Source organism: Leishmania infantum, chromosome 22 (assembly GCF_000002875.2).
Source record: "Leishmania infantum JPCM5 genome chromosome 22".
Taxonomy (NCBI): Eukaryota; Euglenozoa; class Kinetoplastea; order Trypanosomatida; family Trypanosomatidae; genus Leishmania; species Leishmania infantum.
In genome coordinates, this window is record NC_009406.2 from 252285 (window position 1) to 276237 (window position 23953).

Below are 23953 nucleotides of genomic sequence, written 5' to 3' on the forward strand. Positions count from 1 at the left end.
GGCGACCGCGTGGAGGGTGTTCGGTGAGGTGTGGGATGGGGAAGAGCCTGGTGCTCAAGTCGTGCGGGTGTTGTGAAGGATGCTGCTGTTTCTTCTCTGCTTTTGCGTTTGTGCACCACCACCACCACCGGAGCGTCCTGGAGCCACGATGAAAGAGAGAGGAATGAGGAAAACGGCAAAGGAAGCTAACAATAAAACTGAAACCAAGCAAGTGCTAAGCGAGCGCACGGAAAGGGTCTGCGAGCGGGGGGTGGAGGGGCTGTACGGATTTTCCGTAGGTGCAGGCTGTGAACTTGGGGGGAGAGTGGGGAGCACAGAGAGACAGAAAAGTCTAGAGAAACAGCTCAAACACAAATGTGAAGAAGGGAGAAGAGGCGCGACGGCGTGACGATGCCGATTCCGTTTACTCTCCGTAGTTTTGTGACGTTCAGTAATATGGGAAAGGAGGCAGTTGGACGTTGTGTGTGAGGGGAGGGAGGGTTAGAACGGAGAGTGGAATGGAGTGTGTGTGTGAGACAAGAAGTCGTGAAATAAAAGTGAGAGCGAGCCGCGGAGGACCAGACAACAAATCATGCAAAACAGAGAACAACCCTTGGTGTTTTCTTTTCGTTGGGGGAGGGGAGGATGGGAGCTCTTTGTGTGTTTTCCTCTGGCTCTTTGGTTTGGTTTGTATTTTTTTTTGTGCTTTTTTGATAACCCTGATGTTTTTGGTATGCGTGCGCGTGTGCGGTGGATACGGAGAGGCTGTGCGTAACCGCGTGTGTGGTGTGATTTGAGGAAAAGAAAGGAAGGTGGGAACGAAGGAAGAAAAAGAAAAGGGGGCGGTGGTAGGTGACGCAGAGCTACTGGAAGAACAGCAGAGAGAGGGGGGGAGGAGGCGGCAAAGTGACGAGTCGACCACTCCAATACGGAGGACGAAGGTGAACAGAAGGTGGTGAAGAGGGCAACGTACGCGACCCGGGCGCACCCGTGTGCGCACACATACATGTATTCCGTGTACTCTGTGCAACCCTCGTATCCAGGAGGTATCCTACCCAACCCCAGCCCACCTCTTATCGCTGTGGGGGGGTACGAACACACGTTTCCTTCTGTGTGCCGCCATTGCGCTGGTGTTGTCGCGCCTGTGCGTGTGTGTGTGTGTGCTTCTTTTCTTCTTGCACTTATTCGCCTACCTCAATGCGGTTGCTATCACGACACCATCAAGGGAAAAAATAACCCTAACGAGAAAGTAAGCGGTAGTGCCTCACGCATACGTACACACATACAGAGAGAGGCACACAAAGGCAGGAAGATGAACAGACATGACTGCATGCCTGGCGCGCAGACATAGAAATACACATCCGTTACAGGTGGTACGAAGAGAAGAGGAAGTAAGTTGAAGTCCGAAGAAGAACGCACACACACAACTCACTTGCATGCCTGAATATGCGCATCGGTCACAACAGACAGCAGGAGCACACAGAAAAGAAAAAAGGGTGAAACAAAAAAAAGCAAGTACAAAGAAACAAACGCCACAAGAAGTGAATACAGCAAGGCAGGTGTGCGGTGTGCGGTGTGCGTGCGTGCGTGCAGATGAGCTCGAAGGAGCGCAAAGGGAATCGCTACATGTTCACAGTACGCACACACACAGCACACCTGCCTCGCTGTATTCGCCTCTTGCCGTTCTTCGCGATCGATCCGTGGACCATGAACATACGTGCCTGGCACACATACATACACCATAAATACACAGAGAGAGGAAAAAAAAAGAAAAAAGAACGCAGCGCACACAAGAGGTATGCGTACATCAGCAGTCCAATTGAGGGGGGCCATACACACAAGCCTATGCGCACACGTATATAAGTGCTTTTCTTCGGCTCGCCGCCACACAACTGAGAGCACAAAGAAACCGCACGGCATGGACGCCACGAGTACAACTGCAGCGCGCGCGAAGGGCAAGAACGAAAAAAAAAAACGGCGACGGAAGTACGAGGAGACGACGAAAAGAGGATGCAGAGCAATCCTCTTGTCGATGGAGGCGGAGATAGTGGAAGAGAGGGAGAGAATCTCCGCGAGCCGCAAAGAAAGTCTGCACGTCTTTAGAGGAAGAAGGGCGGGTGTGGTGGGAAAGATGCCCCACCCCATCCCTAGTAGACAAGCGAACGGGAGAACATGAACAGCAATACACACGAGCAGCGAAAAAAAAAGGGTGCAAAAACAAAAGGGGGAGAAGGCGAAAGAAGCACTCCCGACTTCGGAATTGCACCATGTCCACATACAAGCGTGTCGGTTCCTCTTGTTTGTTCGCCTCCCCCCCCTCTCCACCACCACCCTACCTGCGCCGCCCTCAGGTGTAAGAGGAAGGCGAGCGAAGGACAGGGAGGTGTAAGTCCACCACCACCCCCACCTTTGATTTTTATCACCTCAGGGTCCTCCCTTCCCCATCTCGAGGATCATGAAAACCAGCAGGAGATACGCGCAAGCAAGAGAGGCAAATGTTTCTTTACTACACAGGAAAATGAGAACGGCCACACAGAGAAAGAGGGAGAAGGGGGGAAAAAGCGTGCATCGAGCATCAAGACGGCTACATTAAGCACGTCACAACAAAGAATAAAACAAATCGGCGAAAAGGGGGTGGAGGGGCAGAGAATAGGAAGAGATACTGCAACAAACACAAACTAAAAAACGAAGGCGCAAAGAAAGGTTGCGGCGACACACAAGAAGTGGGGCATAAAAACAGCGCACGGGCAACAAGAAGGGACACAAAAAGGGAAGAGGGAAGATGGACACAAGCCGACGCATACACACACAGAGAGTGACACAGACGCACATGCCTGATGAGCAGCGTCTGCATAGACACGCATACCAGCTCACCTAGGCATAGAGAGACATGGGCAGCCGTGGTTCGTTGTTTCCCCTTGCGGAACAAGGGAAGGAGGGAACGCTTTCACACGCCATTGCTACCCCTTCTCTTCGTCTGGCCTCACTCACCCGAACGGTCGTCCGTTCCCTGTCCTGATCAACGCCTCCAGTCCGCCACGCAACATGAACTCAGACACCACTCCACCCGGCCTGTCACAGGCCTCATCGCGTGGCGCCAAGCAGCCGTAAGCACGCGTTGCAGCAGTGCCCCTCATCCATCCGAGTACGGCCTCCGCCTCCAACTCTACCCGCCCCCCCCGCCCGCCTCGCCGGTGGCCACCTGGTGCGTCCCTCGGGGTGGCGCAGGCTCCCCACCAGCAGGCAGTGGAGGGTCGGGTGGGATACACGCTCGAGTCACGCGGGCACTCTGCCCCATCACATACATGATGGAAACGCGTTCACCGTCGCAGGTAGCGCCGACGCAACGCCACCCAGGACCGGACCGCCCACATCAGCGGCGATAGATCGCTCTGGCTTCTCCACGTCGTCGGCGCCTGGCCCTGTCACCACCGGAAGTGGCTCTGCACTTGGCAGGGACAGGGGCAGGGGGGCTGCTTGGCTTCCTCACAGAGTGGAGTTAATAAACTCTGAGATGCCACACACCGAGATGTTCCTCTCCCCCTGTCATGAGGGGTAGAGGGTGAAACACAAAGAAAGCAACGAGATCGGTTAACCAAACAAGGGCACGCAAACACACAGACAGAGGCGAAAGAAAATAAGTTTGAAGACGCCCTAGGGGAAAGGAGGAGGAAGAGGGACAAGAGCGTCACCTGTGCATTGACAAAGGCGGTGTAGAAGACGGGTAAGGGTTAAAAAAAAAAGAAAAAGGACAAGGGCGAGAGGGAAAATGGGGGAGGGGTAAGAACAGAGACAAGTAGAAAGGAAACCGCCATGGCGACGACAAGCTCGAAAACGGTTGTGCCCTTTCCTTGAGTCGTCCTCTGCTTCGTTCGATGCTTAGGCATTTTCTTAGTGTTTGTCTCACGTAAGCCAACCACAGCCGGCACGAACATCTTCCGTTCACCTGAAAACAAGAAAGCAAACAAAAGCAAGAGGAAACGTTTCACCCAGCCACACACCCCTCGCCAAAAAAAGGGGTGCGAGCCGAGGTGCCACGCTGTCCAGATGGGAAACGGGGGAGGTTACACCGCAGAGAGCTACGGAGATAAAACAAGAGAGAGGAGGAAAGGGAGCAGGGGTACCTCTGTATCCATAAGCAACACAAAAAAACAGCGACACAGCCACAGCAGAAACAGAAAGCTCGAAAGAAAACAGAAACAAAACGAGACCTAAAAAAGACGCCGCCCCTCGCCGCATCGCCGGCAGATAAAAGGTACAAGCGCAAATCGGTACTTTGCCGTGTCCGCCTACGCATGAACAGACTATTCATCCGCCTTCTATCTGCACACTCCACCACGAACAAGTCAGCACATCAGCGCACATACACAGCCACAGCGCACCTGCCCCCAGCGGCGCCACGGCTTCGTCCCGGCCGTCTCGGACGAGCCGCCTGCCGTCGAATCGGGCCACGCGCGCAGCGGCCTCCTCATGGCCTTCCTCGCCCCTTCCCCGGGTGCGCGCTGCGCCATCGGCGCCACACGGAGACGCGGGTGGGCGGCACGCCTTCACCCACGCGGCCACCATTCGGGCTCCCGATCGAGGGTGCATGCCGCACAGGCCCGAGGAGGAAGTCGGCCACCTTCCGGTCAGCGCCCTCGGTCGCTTCGAGCAGCCGCATTCCATAATCTGCTCCCCGCAGGCTCGCCACATTCGGGCCTGGAGGGCTCGACGGTGCAACTCGGGATGCCCTCGCCACGCTTCCGGCATCCGCGCCTCATCAGCCCACACAGGCACATCGAGGGCGTGCCGCATGCTTCGCGCCGTTCCCGTCCACCGCTCTTGCTCCTCCGGCCTCCCCATGCACTGTCTGCGTGCGGTACGCTGCGTGCCGGCTGTGCGTCACAGCGCCCGCGCACCGCGCTCGCAGTTCTGCGCTGTGGGGCCCGCCTCAGCGCGGCGTCGTGGCCGGGGGAGAGGGCCGCCGGTGAGCATGTGCCGGCGCACAAAGAGCTCACAGCACGTCGCTCCGACGGAGCACAGGGGGCAGCGGTAGGCACCCGGCGGGGGAAGCCCATGCAGCGCGAGCGGGATGTGCGTGGCCAGGTCACTGCGTGCAAGATCATAGCGCGAAACCAGGTGTGCCTCATGAGTTCAGCAGCCTTGTTCTCCGCGTGTGGGGCAGCGGCCGCCAAGTGCCTCTTGCCGCTGTGCCCGTCAGTGTATTAGTAGCATGGCGCACCGCCGCCGCTCCTGGCCCCATGTCTGCCTGTGCCGCACCATCCGCCCACAGCCCGCCAGCCACTGATGCGTTGAAGCGCACGCGACCGCCGCGCATGAGGAGGGGGGAGGGTGTGAGTGCGGTGCTCCGAAGGGGGCCGATGCCAGGTGAAAAAAGAGAAGTGATGATAATTCCAGGGGCTAGAGATGCAGAGCTACCCACAGAAGGCAGTGAAAAGGGGGGCTGGAAAACGAGAGTGGCAGCGGTGAAGAACTTCACGTGGTGTGGGCAACAATGGAAAAGAGAAAGGGGGAACCAAAACGGAACCAAAACGAAGTACGACACTTAATGCGCATCTACAGCGTTCCACTATCAAATAAACAAGAGCGAATAAAAAAAAATTATGAAGACGGAAAAAATGGGCGTAAGAAAGGAAGGCAATCGAGGGAGAAGCTCTATGTATACGAGGGAGTCGCGATCCGCGCAAGCGCACAGACACAGAGCAGACGTCTCGCGTGAGGCACACCTTTTTTTTGTTCACAGGTGAAAAGAACAAACGCATCGAAATCAGACATCAGAGGCCACTTGAGGGACCTCAAGAAAGAGAACGAACACCTGCTCAATGAGGTCAGCTGACGTAGCCATCGGCAACCGAAACTCCGACGCGAGATCCGGCTTCCCTTCATCCACCACACAACCCTCGCCTCTCCGGTGCAGCGGTGCTGATTATCGCGACGCGGAAGCGCGAAAAGAGCGTGACAAAATATGCTGCATGCATTTTTTTTTGCAAAGCTTTTCTTGAGCAAGAAAAAGGTAGACGCCGCAGCGAAACATCAGGCAACGCAGTCATCGCAAAGAGCTCACGAGCCTGCGGCAGCCGCCTCGTTATACATTTATATGCAAGTGCTTGGTGCTCTCTGTTTGCCTTCTTTGTTATTACTTTTTCCAAAGAGTCGTCGCAAGCATAAAGAGGCAGCGGCTCGGCGTGAGCGCGCTGCGCCACTCCCTCCCCCACTCGCGACCCACTCCTTTACGTATCGCAGCACCTCCGTTTCTCTTTGCCAGCACACACACACGCAAAGAAAAAAAAAAACGTAAGGAGTCGAGGAGGAGATAGCGAAGAAGAACAGCGGGCGAGACAAGAAGTTGCGCGGTGATGCACCGACAACACACCAAAGTCAATGAAGAAGAAAGTTGGCATTCAAGCGAAGAAGCATACAGCGTCACGGCCCCAACAAAGAAAAAGGCAAACCAGAACGAGAGAACACAACGCACACCAAACAGAAAAAAAAACAAGAGAAGAGCCGATCAACGAAGAAGCCGACACGACAGTGGGACGAAAAAACGTGCAAATACGTTAAGCATATAGATCTAGATATAGAGAAGAGAAATTCAAGCACACAAAACACACGCGGGCGCCCACAAAACACGCGACGAGTGTGCGTGTGTGGGTGTGTGTGTGTGCTAGGAAAGACGGCAGTGTTATTTGTTTTGTTTTTTTTTCATCTTGTGCGACTACAGCAAGTCACGACGTGGTCACGGACGACGATGAGAGAGAGTGAGACGAAAGGAGAAAGATGAGTCATGAGCCCACCTGAAAAATGGGCAGAGAGACCAGAGCACACACACACACACAGAGGCAAATAAGCGATGTCTTGAAAGCCACGCATACGCCTTCACAGAAAAGATGGGGCGGGGATGGAGGTAGCGTGAAGACACCAGCAACCAACATCCGAATATATATATATACATATAGCCAACAGTAAGAGAGTGTGAGTGTATGTGCGTGTTTGAGAACAAGAAAACGAGAGAGAGTCATTACACACACACATATATATACATACATAGGTATATATGCGCATACGCCCATAAACGTAGCAGCGTAACTTTAGTCGTTCTTGTTTATATATTGTTATCGGCTTTCGCGTTGTGCGACGAGTGCCGTCCCGTCTGACGTCGCCGTGGAGGCGATGGCCGTGGTTGTCTGTGTCGAATTTGAGCGCGGGAAAGTGGAGGGGTGAGCTGTGCGTCTGGAGCGTGCGACGCCATGCACAGACACACGCGCATACAAGTGACATAATAATAATAAGCGTGAGCAGCAAGAGGAAGAAGGCACACGCAGACAGACATCCATGCACAGACCAAGAGAGACGAGACGACGAAAGGAGAAGTGGCACACATATCCATCGGCACAGGCACAGGCGCATAACTCACAGATATAGACGCATGCACACATTCAATATGCATGCACATATATACAGACCTTACTGATGGAGCCCATGAAGTGGAGCAGGAAGGAGAACGAGAGCAGAGAAACGAAAAAAAGAAAGGGAGCAGAGGGCGGAGGAGGGAAGTGCACAGGGCGGGGCACTAACCATCTGGAATGAAAAAGACACGCAATCCCTTGACGATGTGTAAGACGAAACAAACGAAAAGAAGGAGAGAAAGAGCAGAAACAGACACACACACAGGCACACAGACACATCGACGCACGCAGAAGGCAAGAGAAAAAAGGAGAAAAGCAAATGACCACCGCAGAGAACGCAGAAGGAAAGAAGGGAGAAGAGCGATGGGCATCGTGATGAGAAAAAAAAATTGGAAATAAGAAGAGCTCCAGGTCCGTCGCGGGGGGAGATGAGAAGAGGAGGGAGTGGGTGGGTGGGTGGTGAGTGATTCTCTGTGCGCATGCGCCTGTGTATGTGTGTGTGAACAGTCTACACGCCGCTACCGCCAAAGTCCTGCATGACATTAATGGGAACGAGGGAGACGCTGCCGTCTGTGTTCATCTGCTGGACGTAAATCTGCTGAGAGGCGGACTGTTGGTGTTGCTGAAGGCCCAATAGTCGCTGTGGCTGCTGCTGCTGCTGCGCCAGTGACGATGGCTGGTGGCGCTGCAGTGGCGTTGTTTGGTGAGAAAGCTGATGCTGCGCCAAGGATGGAAAGGCGCCGCCGCTGCCGCCGGCTGTCGTTGCTGTGGATGCCGGGAAAGTATTTAGGCTGCGCGCCATGGAGAGCCCCATGTTTATGGGTGATGCCACCTCGCTGTGGTTCGGCGTCTGCGCGAGGGGAGGGCTTGCATAGGATTGGTAGGTGCCGTTGCTATGTGTGCTGAGGGTGCGCACGTGGTCGTGGCACGCCGACGGCGGCGACCCGAGCAGAGAGGCCTGCAGCGGGAAAGGCCTACCGGCAGGCGTCTGCACTTGGGAAACTTGCGGCTGCAACTTAGTAAGCGTGTAGTAGGTGCCTGCGGACGGCGATGAAAGCGTGCTGGCGCAGGGGAGAGGCTGCATAGTCACAGAGGGCGGGGTAGAAGACTGCTGCTGCTGAGACGAAGGCGGCACGCGGCTTGCAAAAGCGTTCATCACAGCGGTGCTAGAAGCAGGGACCGACTGCGAGAACTGGGACAGAGAAAAGTCCGCGGCCGACACGACAGAGGAGGCAGCGTTGTTGAGACTCATCATCGCCGTGCTGGCGCCGCCGTGCATCGTCCCAGACGATGATGGAATGAGCCCGTTGTTGATCAAGTCCACCAAAAGCGGCGACCCGTTGGCTGGCCGCGATTGCTGCTGCTGCTGCTGGGCGGCCGCCACCGCGTTCGCCATGATACTGGCCAGCTCGTTTTGTAGGATCTGGCAGCAGACGTGCACAAACCTGCAGTCCGCCCCGAAGCGGCACCCACCGGGTTGGCCGTGCAGGCGGCACAGCACGGATGCTTTCACCGGCGCGCACGCCGGTTGGTCTTGCAGCACGCGCTGCAGCCCGGCCGTGTAGGCCACTCGGGTGAGAGGAACAGAAAACTGGCCGGCAATCCCCAAAGAACGCCCCTCGTACGCCGTGCGGTCCATCACCTGGCTGTTGCTATCCCCGTGCTGGAAGCAGCAGCATGGCATGTTTTTCGCGTCGGCACGCAGCCGCTCCACTATGGCTGAGTCTACGTGCACCTGATAGCAGTTTTCGCCCTGACGACAGCGGCCCAGCTGGTAGAGCAGGCATAGCGACGGTGTTTTGAGGCGGCCATTCAGCGCCTTGGTCATGTGGATGGCAGACAGCGGCACGTGCAGCTTGCGCCGCTGCGGATCGACGACCGCAATGCACCCGCGGTCGTCGATGCGCTGTTGCAGCGCACTACCGCCATGGTATGTGGCGGCCGCTGCCGGCAGCGACACCTCGCTCGCCGTCCGCATGTGGTGATGCGGCGTCACAAAGCCCTCCGTTGTCACCGAACTCGTCACTCGTTGGTGGTGATGCAGCATACCCAGTACAGACGAGGAGGTGTGTGCCAAGAAGCAGTCCCCACTCGAGTCAGGCGAGGCTGCCCGCTCCTGCGTGTAGACGTGTTGCTGTGCGCACAGTCGCCCATGAGTCGACAGAGTTGGGGTGTGTGTATCGGAGGAGCATGTGCTGTCAAGACTTGCGGCAGCAGGCGGGAAGCCACCGCTGCCGCGCAAGTCCTGCATCTGAGAGCGACGCGCGGCTCCATCGAGGTTGAGCTTGTGCGCCACAACGGAGTTGACACGGCCACGCATAACTGGGCTGCCGTTACGGGCCGTGACAGGAGCTTCCAACACGGCTGACGCGTCGCCGCTGCTGCCACACGCCGTCACCGCAACAGAGGCCCCAGCGGTCGCAGGAGCAGCCGAGGTTTGTGAGCCCCAGTCCTCTTGCGCAGTCGAGCCGTAGTGGCACAGTCGGCTGCCACCCGCGGCACCGCTGCTGTTGCTGCCGTTCTGCGAGCTGGTGCCCCGCCCTGTCGCGTTGAAGAGGTCGCCAATAGTCCCCGGCAACGGCACGTCGCTTGAGCGCTCCGCCAGCGCCGATTGGAAGCTAGCGAGGACGTTGTGCAGTGTGGACGAGGTGAGTTGAAGGGGAACCACCTCGTTAATGTGGTGACGCGGACTTGCTCCTGGTCCTGCTCGCCCACTTGTGCTTACGACGCTACCAGATGGTGCCTCTCCCAGTGGAACCTCGTAGAAGCCGCTGCTGCTGCTCGCGTTGTGTGCGAGGGCGCTGCCGCTCGTGCTATTGTTGTACATGTTGCTGCTATGGCGCCTGCTGATGCTCTGCGTGGTGTTGGCACTGGCGATCAGGGAAGCGCCAGCGTTGGGATCGTGAAAGACGGGCGCGAGGTTCGCGATCATTGTAGTGTGGCCCACCTCGTGCTGCTGGTGCTGCTGCTTGTTAGCTGCGGCAGAGTTCGCGGTCACATCTACACCCCTGCCGGTGTCTGCTTGAGCCTGCGAGTCGCGTGCTGACGGCTTGTCTTGTGCGCAACTCGAGCAGCCAGCCTTCTTCCCCTCCTCATCCTCAGCGTTGGGGGCGTCGCTATCAGTCAAGTTGGCTGCGTCTCGCACCTGCAGAGCTGCGATGAGGCTCGATATGGTGCCGACATCTACCTCTTCATAGCGGACGTCTTTGTCGACGGCTTCGTCGATGTCGCCGCTGACTACGCTGTCGTTGTCGTCGTTGATTGTGTGCGTGCTGCTGGAAGCATGGCCGCCGCGACTGTACGTGGCGGCGTTGGTTTTGAAGCCTTCCGTCCCGCTCGTGAACGATGGTCCGTAGTAGTCCATTGCAAAGCTGAGAACTCCGACAGGCCCGCCACTGCAGTAGGCGTCGCTGCTGTCGCTGTTCGAGCCAGAGCCGCGCCGAACACCCTTCTTCGTGGAGGACGACTGAACTCCTTCGACAGCGCGCGCCGTAGGGAACAGCAAGAGCGGCTGGAGAGGGTGCTGCGCTGGTGGCTCTTCCTGTTGTGCGGGCGGCTTTTCCTGCTGCTGTTGGAGGGCCGGCGAGCCATACGCAGACACGGCAGCCGATACGCCAAGCTGATCCGACTCGGTCACGCCGCAAACGCTGGTCGTTGTCTGCCAAAGAGAGCCGACGTCGCTGCACTCTGTCGCTGTCCCCCAGGTTGCTTCATGAGAGGCGAAGCCGCTGCCGACGCTGGTGTCGCTAAGGTTTGCCTTGCTCACGTAGGTGCTCTTGTTCGGGCTATTGGCGTTGCTTGTATGGTGCTCATGGTGGTCGACAGCGCCTTGAGTAGCCGTCTCCTGTGTCGAGAAGGAATCGGACGCTGGATGCTGCCGCGGCCGCGGCAACCCATCCACGACACCGCCGTTGCGGTGTGTGGAGAAGTCGTTCCACCAACTCATGCGTCAACAGAGAAAATGAAAAGTGAATGGAAAGGACAAAGAACACGCAAAACGGACGCGCAGAAGTCAACGCTTCCACACCACCGAGCAAGTCCAAAAAAAAATTCTTGCTGGGGAAGATAGAAAACCGCAAACGTGGGGCCAATCCGAAACGAGCGAAAAAAAGAAGCCGCAGCGGCCGCGGCTTAGAGGGTGGGAAGGTAAAAACGGGAGAGGGAGCGCGCAGAGAAGGGAGAGAGGCACAGACACACGCCAACACACACGCCCTCCCATACAAGACAAGCAGCGTACCGTCTCTTGATCGGCCTCAAAGCAGGTGGTGGTGATAGTGTGGACGCTGCGAAGAAGACGGAATGATAAATATATATAGATATAGATATAGATATTATAAAGGCAGCGAGATAAGCAGGGGGAAGAAACGAATGACTTTTTGTCTCTGTGTCTGTCCGTATTAGTGGTTTAGGATTTGGAGCACACGTACACGCCAACGAAACGGAACGAGTGGAAACTCTCCACCCTCTCTCCCTCTCACTGCGTGTGTTTGGGTGCGTGTGTGTGTGTGGGGGGGGGGGGGGGGGGGCAAGGTGGACACAATTTAAGAGCGAAGGAACGCGATGGTACAGAGAAGTGGACAGGAGGTCGTCGTTGAGGGAGGAGCGAGGGGGAGGGAGAGAAGCAAAACAAAAGACAGGGCGTAGAGAAGACAAAAAGAAAAGAGCGACTGTCTGTGCCTGCGTTTCTGGGCACGAATAACAACACAAGAATAGAATGGGAAAAAACCCAAGGAGGCACGCTCAGTCGCGCACAAAGGGAAAAGAAAGGGGGTGGCAAGAAACACAACAAGCACACACAGACACTAACGGGCACAGACGTACTTGTTTCCCCCGTGCACGCGGTTGTCGCGGTATGGCTGTTACGTTTTTTTTTTATTCAATTGCACGCTCAAGCTGTTTCCTTCGTTTTCTTGTTGTTTATCGTCTCTGCCCGCTCGTTCGTTTATTGAGGAGGTATGGTAGGGAAGGGGAGGTGGTGATAAGGGAGGGGAGAGGGGGTTCCTGTCTCTCTTCTTTTTTGAAAAAACTCGCCGATCCCGGGGTACTTGCAACGCGACCTTTTTCTTTTTGATAATAAATTTATTGTGTTTTTTTCCTTTTTCCCTCCACTTCTTCAATGCTATGGGGGAATGGAAGAAAAGAAAGGTGCACCACTCGCTGATGTATATGTATATATATGCGTGTGTGTTTGTGTGTGTGTGTGTAACGATGACCTGCCTTTCTTGCTGCTGCTGTTCTTGCTTTCTTTCTTCTCTGTATGTATGGGGGGTGGAAGAGGGAGGGGGCCTCTTCGCCTCGAGCGTTAAGATAGAGTCGTGAGCGATCTCTACGTGTTTATGGTTCACTTATTTTGCTTGCTGTTGTTTTCTTGCGCTGTTCAATAAGGGAACAAAAAGGGGGCGAACAGAAAAAAAAAAGAGACAACACACAACACACACACAACACGCACAGCACGCGCGCGTACGCTCACGGGGAGGAAACGCAGCCGCTCAAGATAAAAAGAGATAGAAGACGGCAGAATAAATAAATAAAAACAAGGGGAAAATACCCGCCGACTTTCTGCACACACAAGGCAAAAATGGGAGGGAAGTCAAGACGCGCGCACACACCAGAAGAAGGAATGCGAACAAGAGAGGGAGAGAGTGCAAGCAAGAAAGGAATAAAATGTGCCACTTCGAGTACGAGCGCACAGCTTATTTTTGTGTGTGTGTGATAACAAAGAGGCGAGAGGTGAGGAAGACAGCGTGGGATGGGAGACAGGAGAAATGGAAAGAGTGAAGCAACAGAGGCGTAGAGCAATTAGGAAAAAAAACAGAGGTTGAGGACTAGGACGACGACGAAGAGCTGAAATATATGTGCCACGTTATGTGCGACGGTGGCGGTGGTAGATGTTCGTTTTGCTTCTGTGTCTCGAAAGAAAAGAGATTCGACAAGCGAAACCAAAACCCAAAAAAAAACACACAAAAAAAAAAGAAATGGAGTGTCTCTCCTCTCTCCCTTCCTGGTGCTCTTGATGTTTGGGCGGAAGTCGGTGTTAGCTCACCTTCGAACAGAACACACACACACATACATGCACACAAAATAAAAAGAAAGGAAGCGAACAGAAGGGCAGTGGGGAGAATAATAATAATCACAGGAAACGCAAGTGGCACGGCAAAATAAAAAGAAAATGGAGAAGGCGATCGAAAGAAAATGTATGTACACAGGTGCACGCATACACTCTATACATATATAGGTTTGTGTGGGTGGGTGTCGATGTATGTAGATGTATATAAATGAATGGATATATACGTATACAGAGAGATGGTGATAGTGGCGGTGATGTAGAAGTGGCAAGTAAGAAAAAAAGAGAAGCGACAAGTCAGGAAGATGGAAAGGGAGAACACAATACACCGAACCACGGAAACAAGGACGACGAACACGAAAAAAAAAACAAAGAACAGGACAAATCCAAGAAAAAGTGTCTTCTTATTTACCACACGCACACACACGCGAGAAAATAATAACAATAATAACAGTAAAGAGACGGACAACCACAGAGGCACCTCACAGGAAAAAAAGGAATCGAGTCAAGTGAAATCTCAACGAGCGAAACGAAAAGGGGAAAAATGGACTACACGAACGAAACAAAAATAATAACAAAACACACGTACGCCCGCAAACGCACAAAAAAAGAGAGACAGATGACACTACCGAGAGGCAATGAGATGGAGAAGAAACAGAAAAATAAAAAGAGCAGATGGGAAACAAAATGAAAAAAAGGAGAGGGGAAGAGAAGAGAAGGGGCAGCAGAGACGGACAACCACAATGAAGAATGCAAACGCGAAACCGAGCGAAGAAACGGGAAAAAAGGAGGAGGGGTGAAGGGAGAGTGAAACAATACAAGTGAGATAAAAGGGGGAAAACAAAGGGAAACGAGCAGAGGGAGGGAGGGAGGGAGTGGGGGAGGAAAGGGGAAGTAGCTACAGCTACAGCGCAGCAGCAGCAGCAGCACTCGTCCGGACTACTTAGCCAAGAAAAAAAAGGAAAAGAAATAAAAACAGGGAGAGAAGGGAAGGCAGCGAATAACAAGAGGAAACAAAGGTGAAAAGGGAACAAGAAGACACAAAAAAAAAGAGGAGGGGAAAGCGGAAGTCGAACACGAGTTACACTGATAACAGCAAACAGAAAGGAGATGAACGAAGAAGGATGAGAAGGCCGACGAGACAGAGTCAACGGGGAGAGAAGAAAACAAAAACGGACGACGAGGAAAAGGATGAAGGAGAAACCAAAGACCTCCGAAACAAGCTTGAGGCTGGCTGGTGAAGCAGGAGAAAGGAGAGGAAAGGAGCTTTTTGTGCCGTTGCTGCTGCTGCTGTGGCTGTGATCGTCGCGGATGTTCGTCAGGCAGTGGAAAAGGGGGTGGGGCGCGGGTGCGAAGGGAGGAGAGAGAAAGAGTAGAGGGTGGAGAGGGAGTCCGATACGAGGACCCAACACACAAACGAAAAAGCACACACGCACAAAAAAGAGCGTGAAAAATAAAATGCGAGAGGGCAAAAGGGAAAACAAAAGACTGAGACAAAGAAGAGAGGTGGGATGGAGACGTAAAACGCACAGGAGAGCCTCGAAAGAAGACGATGTCCAAGAGAAATATGGACAGTGAAGCCGAGAGAGGAGTGCACAATGTGGAGACGGAAGATGTGTCGGGGGTGGGGAGAGGGTGGAGGAAGTGATAGCGGTAGTTGGTATTTTGACATCAACACATCAGCGCAAACACAGGAACACGAACCGAAGGCGTCACCCACCAACAAAAAAAAAAGAAAATACACACACACCAATAACACGCTGCGTTTGTCTTGATGTCTTAAATCCTCCAGCTTTCTGCCTTGAATGGTCGATTGCTTCCGTGCCTGATTTTGCGTCGAACCGCCGTAGCACACCTGTGTGCTCGACCGCTCTACCACTCGGGTGCCTTTTCACTTTTTCTTCCGTTTCCGTGCTGGAGTGCTGCTATGTGTGAGAGGGAGAGAGAGATCGCCCTACCACTCGCGCACGCACGACTTTAAAAAAAGGGAGAGAACAGCGGATTAAGCGGGAAATCGAGAGAGAGGAGAGCGGAGGCAAAGAAATGAGGATGAAAGCGGAAGAAACAGCTGGATCAACGAAAAGGGCGAAAAGGCAATTGTACGCACAGTAAAAGAGAGTGTGAGAGAGACAGAGTTGGGAAGACAAGTGCTGATGGTGGTGTCACTGGAAGGCGCGGTGGTGGAGGGGGGAAGAGAGGGACGCCTGTGCGAGGGAGGAGCAAGGAGAAAGGTGGGGAGAAAAAATAATAATAATAGAGGGGGGAAAGAGCAAAGAGGTAAGGAAGAGATTCGAAACACACACACACACGCACCACAAAAAAAAGCTAACGACGATCTTCTTTGTCTTTCCTTTCCTTTTTTTTGTGTGTGTTTTGTTTTCGATTCTCTCTTTTGGTTTTTGTTTTTGTTTTTTCGATCTCTGTCCTGCGCTCACGTAAGGCCTTGCGCTCTTGTCTCGGGTGCAAAAGGACGAGGAGGAGAAGAGGAGGGAAAAGGACCGTATGTGTATACTTATATGTATATATGTATATATGTATATATATGTGGTAGTGTGGTGGTGGTGGAAGCACGCGTGAACTACACTTTTTTTTTGTTTCCCTCCTAACGGTGTTAATATTGGTGTCGTTCCTCTTTTATAGTATTTCTTTTGATAAATGAGTGGTTATGGCGATTTCTTCGTTGCGTTCAGCACTCCTTTCTTGTACCCTTCGCCTCCCTCTCCCTTCGTTTTTGTTGCCTTCCCTGTCTCCTTGTCTTCTGGCTCTTTCTTTTCTTCTTTTTTATCGTGTGCTGACTATTCGCCTTGAAATGTCGAGCGGTAGAGAAAGAGCGGGAAAGACGGAGTGGGGAAGAGAAGAAGCAACCGTAGCCGTCGGTGTTCGTAGCGGTACGAGCGGGAGAGCGCGCGTTGCTTTCGCGGTGGTTGCTAATAGGTTCTCTATGAGCTCGTTGCCGTTGTTGCTGTTGTGTGTGTGTGTGAGAGAGAGAGCTCTCGTATCCTTCCGTTTTTTTTTTCGTTTTTTTTTGATGAAGGAATTCAAAAACAGTTTTCTTTTTCGCTCACACACCTGTGTGTGTGTGTGTGTGTGTGTGTGTGTGATGTTACTGCTGGTGTTGTGCTCGCTGTTTTGGGGGGAGAAGGAGGGGTAGAGCAGATTGAGGGAGGGAATTTCGCTTGTTTGCTTGGTTCTTTCTTTTTCTTTCAGCTGTGTTGGTGTTATGTGACTGCCATTGGTCAAGTGGCGTTGCATGGGTATACATGATGTGTGCATATGTATGTGTAGGCGGGTGGGCGTATAGGCGCATGATCGGCACGACGCGGACGAAGCGAGTAGAGGGGCCCAGACGGATAAGAGGAGGCAAACCAAAGGAAAAAAGAGCGACAGGGGGGGGATAATCATGAGGATAACCAGCGGGAGAGGGAAGGTACGAAAAAAAGCGTTACCGAAGACATGAAAATGTTTTCACGCTGGTGGCTCGCCAGGAAGGAGGGTTGCAGCGCGGTGAGATAGCTTTGCCTCTCCTAGCACCCTCCTCCCGAGCCGCAGAATAGAAGAGGGTAGTGGTGTTCCGCTGCTGTTGCCCCAGTGCCTACGCCACTCGTCCGCTCACGCTGATGCCTCGTCTGTGCATCTCTCCACCTTGCGCAAGGACCAGACCTCTCTTCCGGTTTTCGTTCGTCTGCATATCGTCTTGGATGTCTCCGTTTGTTGTATGGTATAGTGGCCTTTGTTCATGTCTTTGTGTTCTGATCGGTTTCTTTTCGATGGAGACGCGAAATCCCTCATGCGCTCCACAGTCGCTCTCTCCTATCTGTTCCTCGTTGCGACCCTCATCCGCAATAAATCTGATACATTCTTGGTTTCTCTTTCTGTATCGGTGGGTATCTCAGTGAAGCGCTGCTGGAAGCAGATGGGAACGCAGGGTGATGAAAGCACACAGCGCAAAGTATGGGAACAGCGCGCGTGGACGACACCCTTTCGAGGGAGAGCGAGGGGTACACACACAGAAGGGAGGAACTAGATGCAGGAGAAGTGTAATCGACTCTCGCCACCGCTTTTGCCGCCTCCCCATCCACCCCCCCCCCTGTGAGCTGATCCCCTTAGCGATGAACAGGAAACCCCACACGACCTTCCCGGCAAAGGTCCATCAACAACCAAAACTTTCTTCCAACCCGGATGTAAGCAAATCGAAAAAAGCAACCAGCAGCAGCGGCGGTAGTGGAGCGCATCTCCGCGCCTCTCTACCCTCGGAGATTGGACGAGGCGAAAAAAAAAACAGAGGAAGGCAGAGCTTCACGTCAGCACACACGCCCTCCCTCCTTGGCTTGTTCTTTGAGTGTCACGCAGCTACAGCACAAAAGGATTACACAGGAAACATAGGCAGGCTGCAGCCTCCCCCTCCCTCCCCCTCCGCCATACTGCTACCAATCCCCTTAGCGGAGCTGCGTAACGTGCTGGAACTCTTGACCCCAGAATTCGAGCTCCTCCCTTACGGCTCGCAAGTCGTACTCCTCTGCCGCCTGCTGTATGTTGCGGGTGTCGTCCAGAAGCCGGTTCGATGCAGCTCCAGACGCAGCAGAGCCGTCGGAGAGGTCTTCGATACCGTAGGTCTCCCTGTACCATGTATTATAGCGCTCCTTGTCTGCGGTGTAGAAGTCGCGCACGTCACTGTTGGCATCCATCGCCCGCATCCAGGCACGCCCCTTAGGCCCCGGCTGTGGCTTTGGCAGCTGCGCCACGTACCCCTGAGCAATGGGCTTCGAGAACAGCCGGGCAGTCAGTGTTGCCTGTAGCATGGTTCCTAAGACGGCAAGCCGTGAGGCGCAGACATACGAACCCAAAACGCTGGAACGGTGTGCTGTGAAACCCTACCAATGTGCGATGAACCTGAGGAACGACAACTCTCTTTCCCTGTATATATATATATAGATGAGGAGCACAGACAGTGTTTGATTCGTTGCCTGTTTGGAAGCACGTGCTCGCCGTCACAGGCAAGCAAGGCGAGACACGCAGCACAGAGCAAAAGAAAAAAAAGGACAGAAGAGAGACCAGAGGGGGGGGGCAGGGTTGGGAGACCACAGCACCACAGAATGCCAAAGCCTTCAGGAAAGTCAACGCTTACTTGCGTCATCTATTGGAGGAAGCGGTACACCATGCTGGGAAGCAGCACACAAAAGCTGCCGGTGCGTGGCCGTGCGGTCATCGAGGAAGGAGCTCTGATTGCCTCCTCTTGGCCCGCCCGCCCTCACCAAAGGATCACCGAGGTGGTCCGTTCTGGCGGCCATCCGGCATCATGTGTTCGAGAGTGTCGGTGCGTGTGAGTGTACCAGCTATGCGCGTCGGCATCCTTGCCCTCGTTCATACCCGTTTCCTTTATTAACTTCATTGGCACAGTTTCGTGGCTCTACAACGTGAGCCAGTGCTGCACAGCTGCGCTCCACCTCACTTTACACGCATAGTTCTCTCTCTGTATACGTCTGCTCGCCCATCAGCTCTCGGAGACTTCGAGGACAGCGACCAGCGTTTTTTTTCATGCGATCAACGCCTCCAGTCCGCCACGCAACATGAACTCAGACACCACTCCACCCGGCCTGTCACAGGCCTCATCGCGTGGCGCCAAGCAGCCGTAAGCACGCGTTGCAGCAGTGCCCCTCATCCATCCGAGTACGGCCTCCGCCTCCAACTCTACCCGCCCCCCCCGCCCGCCTCGCCGGTGGCCACCTGGTGCGTCCCTCGGGGTGGCGCAGGCTCCCCACCAGCAGGCAGTGGAGGGTCGGGTGGGATACACGCTCGAGTCACGCGGGCACTCTGCCCCATCACATACATGATGGAAACGCGTTCACCGTCGCAGGTAGCGCCGACGCAACGCCACCCAGGACCGGACCGCCCACATCAGCGGCGATAGATCGCTCTGGCTTCTCCACGTCGTCGGCGCCTGGCCCTGTCACCACCGGAAGTGGCTCTGCACTTGGCAGGGACAGGGGCAGGGGGGCTGCTTGGCTTCCTCGCAGAGTGGGTCCTAAGATATCGATAAAGCGCACTTAGGTGTTGCCCGTTCTCAGGGGTTGCATACAAGAGGCAAACAAAATGAAAATTCAACCTCCGCGCGACTGTGATAGACGGCAATGCACCACATATACGCCACACCGAAGCCTCTCTCCTACCCCCTCCCTGCTCTCCTTTTTCCCGCCTTTTTTTCTCTGCCAGGGAAAACAAAACGGTGCAAGAAGACGCTGTCTGATCGCATGCACACACACACACGAAGAGGTCCAGAGGAACCAAGGGCGAGAACCACACAAGGTAAAACAAAAAAGGATATCCATACCCGTGGTGAACGCCTCTCAGAGAGAGGCCCACACACGCGCTGACGCACGCCCACGCATATAAGTAATAAAGGCTGCTAGAAAGGCATATAGAGAGAGAAGTATACGATAAAAAGAAAAGGAGTCGGCCAAGACGCCCATCAAGAGAAGGGGGGTGAAAAGGCGAACGAGCACAAAGGGGGAGAGAGGACGGAAGCACAGAAAAAGGAAGGGGCACGCTCGTAATCGATTGCCCCGACTCGTTCCGCCCCCACCCCTTCTTTTCGCCTTTTTGCCTCCGTTCGCCATCCGCCTCACAGAGTCAAGGCTTCTGCAGTGCTTCACAGAGGACACATACACACATGGGCGCGCAGGTGCGCGCATACGCAGAGTGTGGACTTAGAACTTGAAGACGCCGCTTGATGAGTAGCCCAACTCCTTAAGGCAGCCCTCGAGCGGGCCTTGCTTGGGCGGGTAGGAGCTGTAGTCCTTCTCGCCACAGATGGTCTTCATGAAGGACGGCGGGCCGCTCACCAAAACGCACGAATCACCTTGGTGATCCGGGCCTGGCATCGTCTCCTGGATGATCACTTTGTTGATGTGGCCAGAGTAGCCCGTCCAGCGCTTCGGCGGCGTCGTGAGGCAGTGGTACGTGGCAAACTTCCCGGGGTACTCTTTCGCCAGCGTGTCCAGCTCCTTGCCGAGCAGAATGTCCCCTTCGGTCTTGTTTGCGTAGAGAAGCGAGATCATCGTCTTATTCTCCGGCGCGTTCAGGACGTTATTCATGATTTGGAACATGGGGGTGAGACCCGTACCACCAGCGATCATGCCAATCCTGGTGTACTGGCCCGGTTTCACGTCAAATGTGTGCCACGGTCCCTTCACGTCAATGTAATCGCCGACCTTGAGCGAAAAAAGGTGCGAGCCCATCTTTGAATTCGGGTAGCATTTCACTACGAGGTCGAAGTGGCCCTCCTCCTCCACCAGGTTGATGGGCGTGTAGGGGCGCATCACTTCGTGTCCCTGGGCGTCAGTGTAGCGCAGCGTGATGCAAGACGCCACGGGCAGGTCCAGGCGCGTCTTGCTCGAAGCGAGGGCGAAGCGAAAGCGCTTTGTGTTGTGCGACTCATTCTCGACGTGGATGAGCTTGTAGGGCTGGAACTTCTCCTGTGAGAATGCCGGCTTGCTGCCCCAGGCCTCCACCTCGGACCCAGACTGGTACATGCTGGCTCCAGCAAAGCCGACAACTGAAGCGATAAAAGCTTTCATGGCCGTCGAATGTGGTACGAGAATTAGCGCGAGAGAGATCGGACAGTAAAATGATACAAAAAGGAGGTTCGATCGGTTATGTTCGACGAAGTAGATGAATGTGTCTGTGATCTGCCTCGCAAAGGGGTGCGTGTTCGGCCTCTGTTTATCGAATCAAAAAAAAAGCAAGTGCTAATTCTAAAACTAGAGGAGAATCTCTTGGGTCTTTCCTCCGCCTCTCCGCCCCTATCCGCACCGCTGAAGCAAACGATAGAGCGCGAGAAACGGATGCAAAAAAAAAGCAGGAAAGACTCAAGTCGCAACGGTGGATGATGCGAGTAGCGGCTCCAAGGGTAATGTTCCTTTTCTTGGTGTGTGCCAAAAATACAGCACAAAAAAGAAATAAAGCAGTCGCGAGAGCTGTGTTCATTCAAAAGAAAAAGAGTGAAGGGGAAAGGTGCAGTGAAAGAGGTATGGACAGTGCAGCTGGTGTCGTACTGCTCGTGAGCGAGCGTGCGCGACCACAGTTCAGAGCCCGGAAGTGCTATACCGGCAAAAAACGCAGGGGTGGGCCCGTCAACCTAGCCACACATAGGTGTGGCGCCGAGTGAGCAGCAAGGGAGTGCAGAAAATGAGTGCCGCACAAGTGGCGAAAGCACGCGCGAGAAAGCGCGCCAGATATCAGAGACGGCAACGAAAGAAAAAAAATAGCTTTGTCGCGTCCGTTTTCCTCCGGGCACGAGAGACATGGATCCAGCAGCGCCGCGAACGCAAACTTGCAGCAGGGGCGGGATTCTCCTCTTGTGCTTTACCGCGTAAGGTCGAGTGGTTGCAATACACAACCGTGGCGCATCGACTCTCACCTCGCAGCATCCAGCGCATACTATTCGCAGTCTGTTTTTTTTTGTTTGTTTTCTGTACCGTTCACGACTGAAATCAGTCCGCAGCGCAGCGAAAAATAGACGGCCAGTACCAAGTACACAGAAAGAGGAAGAGAGAGAACGAGACAGAAAAGGAGCTCGAGATGAAAGATAGTATTGCACGCATTAACGGACAAAGGAATCGGATAGCGACGTGAAAGAACGGAAATGATGGCAGGAAGACATCACAAGACCGCTCCGAAAGGTGTACTAAACGATCATACACTCTTGCATCGTGAAGGGCCGCAAACCTGTTACACATTCTGGGTATATGGGAAAAAGTGGAGCAGCCGTGCGCACAAAAACTCAGAGAAAAAAGAGGGCGAAGATGTCTACAGTGCACACGACAAAAAATAATGATAACGATAAATCCCCACAAATTCAGCTGGGGCTCCACACGCATACATTAACACACCTGTAGACCATACTCCCTATTCGCACGCCCCTCAATCTCAAGGTAGTGTTGACAGCACCTTTGTGTTTGGTGCACTATCATATTTGTGCTGTGTCTCTCATTTTCCCAGCTTTCAGAAAGGCCTTAACATCCGCGATAGCGCGCGTTTGCGTTCTTGTATAAGCTGCTCTTTCCTCTTAGTACCCTCCTCTGCTGTAAGTCAGCACCGCTTGCACCCCCTGAAAAGAGGCCTCAGTGGCTTCGGCATTGCGCTTCGGTCTCTTTTCCTTTTGCACTCGCTAAAACTTGTACACCATCTTGGGCATATAGCCAAGCTCCTTCAGGCAGCCCTTCAGCTCACCCTGAGATGGTGGGTTGCTCTTGAAGTCTTTGTCACCCGAAATAGCTTCCATAAATGGCGGCGGTCCACAAACAAGAATGATAGAATCACCCGCACGGTTCGGCGCAGGCATCAGTGACTTGATCATCTCCTTGTTGACAAAGCCAACGCCGCCCATCCAGTCAGATGGTGCCTTCGAAAGCACAAAGTACGGCGAAAAGCGTGGGTACGTCTCCATTAGCTCGTTCAGCTCGTTCCCAAGCAGCACGTCTTCCTTGCGTTCATTTGCGTAGATGAGCGTGATTTCTGTGTTGTTCTTCGGTGCGTGCAACACATGGCGCGCTACCTGGTACATCGGCGTGATACCCGTACCACCGGCAATCATTCCAATCATTTTGTATTGATTTGCCTTGATCGGCAATTTCATCCACGGTCCCTTAACGTCGATGGTGTCACCCTTCTTCATTGAGAACAAATGAGTGCCCATCTTTGAGCCCTGGTACTTCTTCACCAAAACATCGAAGTAGCCAAGCTGATCACTGCGGTTAAGCGGCGTGTAGGGGCGAATGACCTCCTTCCCATCTTTGTCGAAAAAGCGGAAGCTAACACAGCTGGCTACCTCCAGGTTAAGTGGCATATCCGCCTCCGGCAACGCAAAGCGAAACACCTTCGTGTTATGGGACTCGTCATAGACATCCATCAAGGGAAAGGAGCGAAACTCAGATTGTGAGAATGGGCTGCTCGGCGTGGCGCAGTTGGATGAGCTAGAAACGCTGTTGTACCAGCTGGAGGTGACAAACCCCGTCGCGACCGCGATGAAGGCCTTCATTGTTTCTACTCGCTAAGTAATTACTAAGAGCTTAAAAGAAAACCCCACAGGTCCTCAGAGAAAAAAAAACGTCAAGAGGCTAAATGCCTTTTTGTTTTTATGTATGTATGTGTTTATCTGCTGTTGTGAAATACAAACGTGCCGCAGGTGTGGCTTTTGTTTCATATTAACAGTGCCTCGACATGTGCAAGATATGAACGTGAGCAATTAACTGACGTATAAGTTGAAAGCCAAGAAGGCAGAGGCGGGGAGAAGATGAGAGTGCAAGCAATATTGAATATTAAACGGCTGGGAGCAAACCTTTCGTTCCGTATAATTCGGACACGTACAGAAAAGAAAAAACTTTCAGTTGCTTTTTTTTGCGCATACGAGCAGCGCGGTTTTTTTTTTGAATCTGCTGAGCGTCAGACTCATGATTTGCGCTACATGAAGAGCAACGAACAAAGGGTTCGCTAGCTCTCCTTTTTT

The 23953-nt window shown here is 53.7% G+C and overlaps 4 protein-coding genes across 4 annotated transcripts; all 4 read right to left on the reverse strand.

Annotated features, from left to right (window-relative positions):
- Window positions 1-7893: 7893 nt before the first annotated feature.
- LINJ_22_0570 (conserved hypothetical protein) lies at window positions 7894-11331 on the reverse strand (the record flags this gene model as incomplete). The annotated part of the gene is made up of 1 exon (XM_001465561.1): window positions 7894-11331. The coding sequence occupies one exon, from the start codon at window positions 11329-11331 to the stop codon at window positions 7894-7896; it is 3438 nt and encodes a 1145-aa protein (XP_001465598.1).
- Window positions 11332-17885: 6554 nt separating this feature from the next.
- LINJ_22_0580 (conserved hypothetical protein) lies at window positions 17886-18248 on the reverse strand (the record flags this gene model as incomplete). The annotated part of the gene is made up of 1 exon (XM_001465560.1): window positions 17886-18248. The coding sequence occupies one exon, from the start codon at window positions 18246-18248 to the stop codon at window positions 17886-17888; it is 363 nt and encodes a 120-aa protein (XP_001465597.1).
- A 1905-nt stretch (window positions 18249-20153) lies between these two features.
- On the reverse strand, window positions 20154-21023 carry LINJ_22_0590 (putative NADH-cytochrome b5 reductase; the record flags this gene model as incomplete). Its single annotated transcript, XM_001465559.1, has 1 exon — window positions 20154-21023. The coding sequence occupies one exon, from the start codon at window positions 21021-21023 to the stop codon at window positions 20154-20156; it is 870 nt and encodes a 289-aa protein (XP_001465596.1).
- Window positions 21024-22615: 1592 nt separating this feature from the next.
- On the reverse strand, window positions 22616-23485 carry LINJ_22_0600 (putative NADH-cytochrome b5 reductase; the record flags this gene model as incomplete). The annotated part of the gene is made up of 1 exon (XM_001465558.1): window positions 22616-23485. The coding sequence occupies one exon, from the start codon at window positions 23483-23485 to the stop codon at window positions 22616-22618; it is 870 nt and encodes a 289-aa protein (XP_001465595.1).
- Between the last annotated feature and the right edge of the window lie 468 nt (window positions 23486-23953).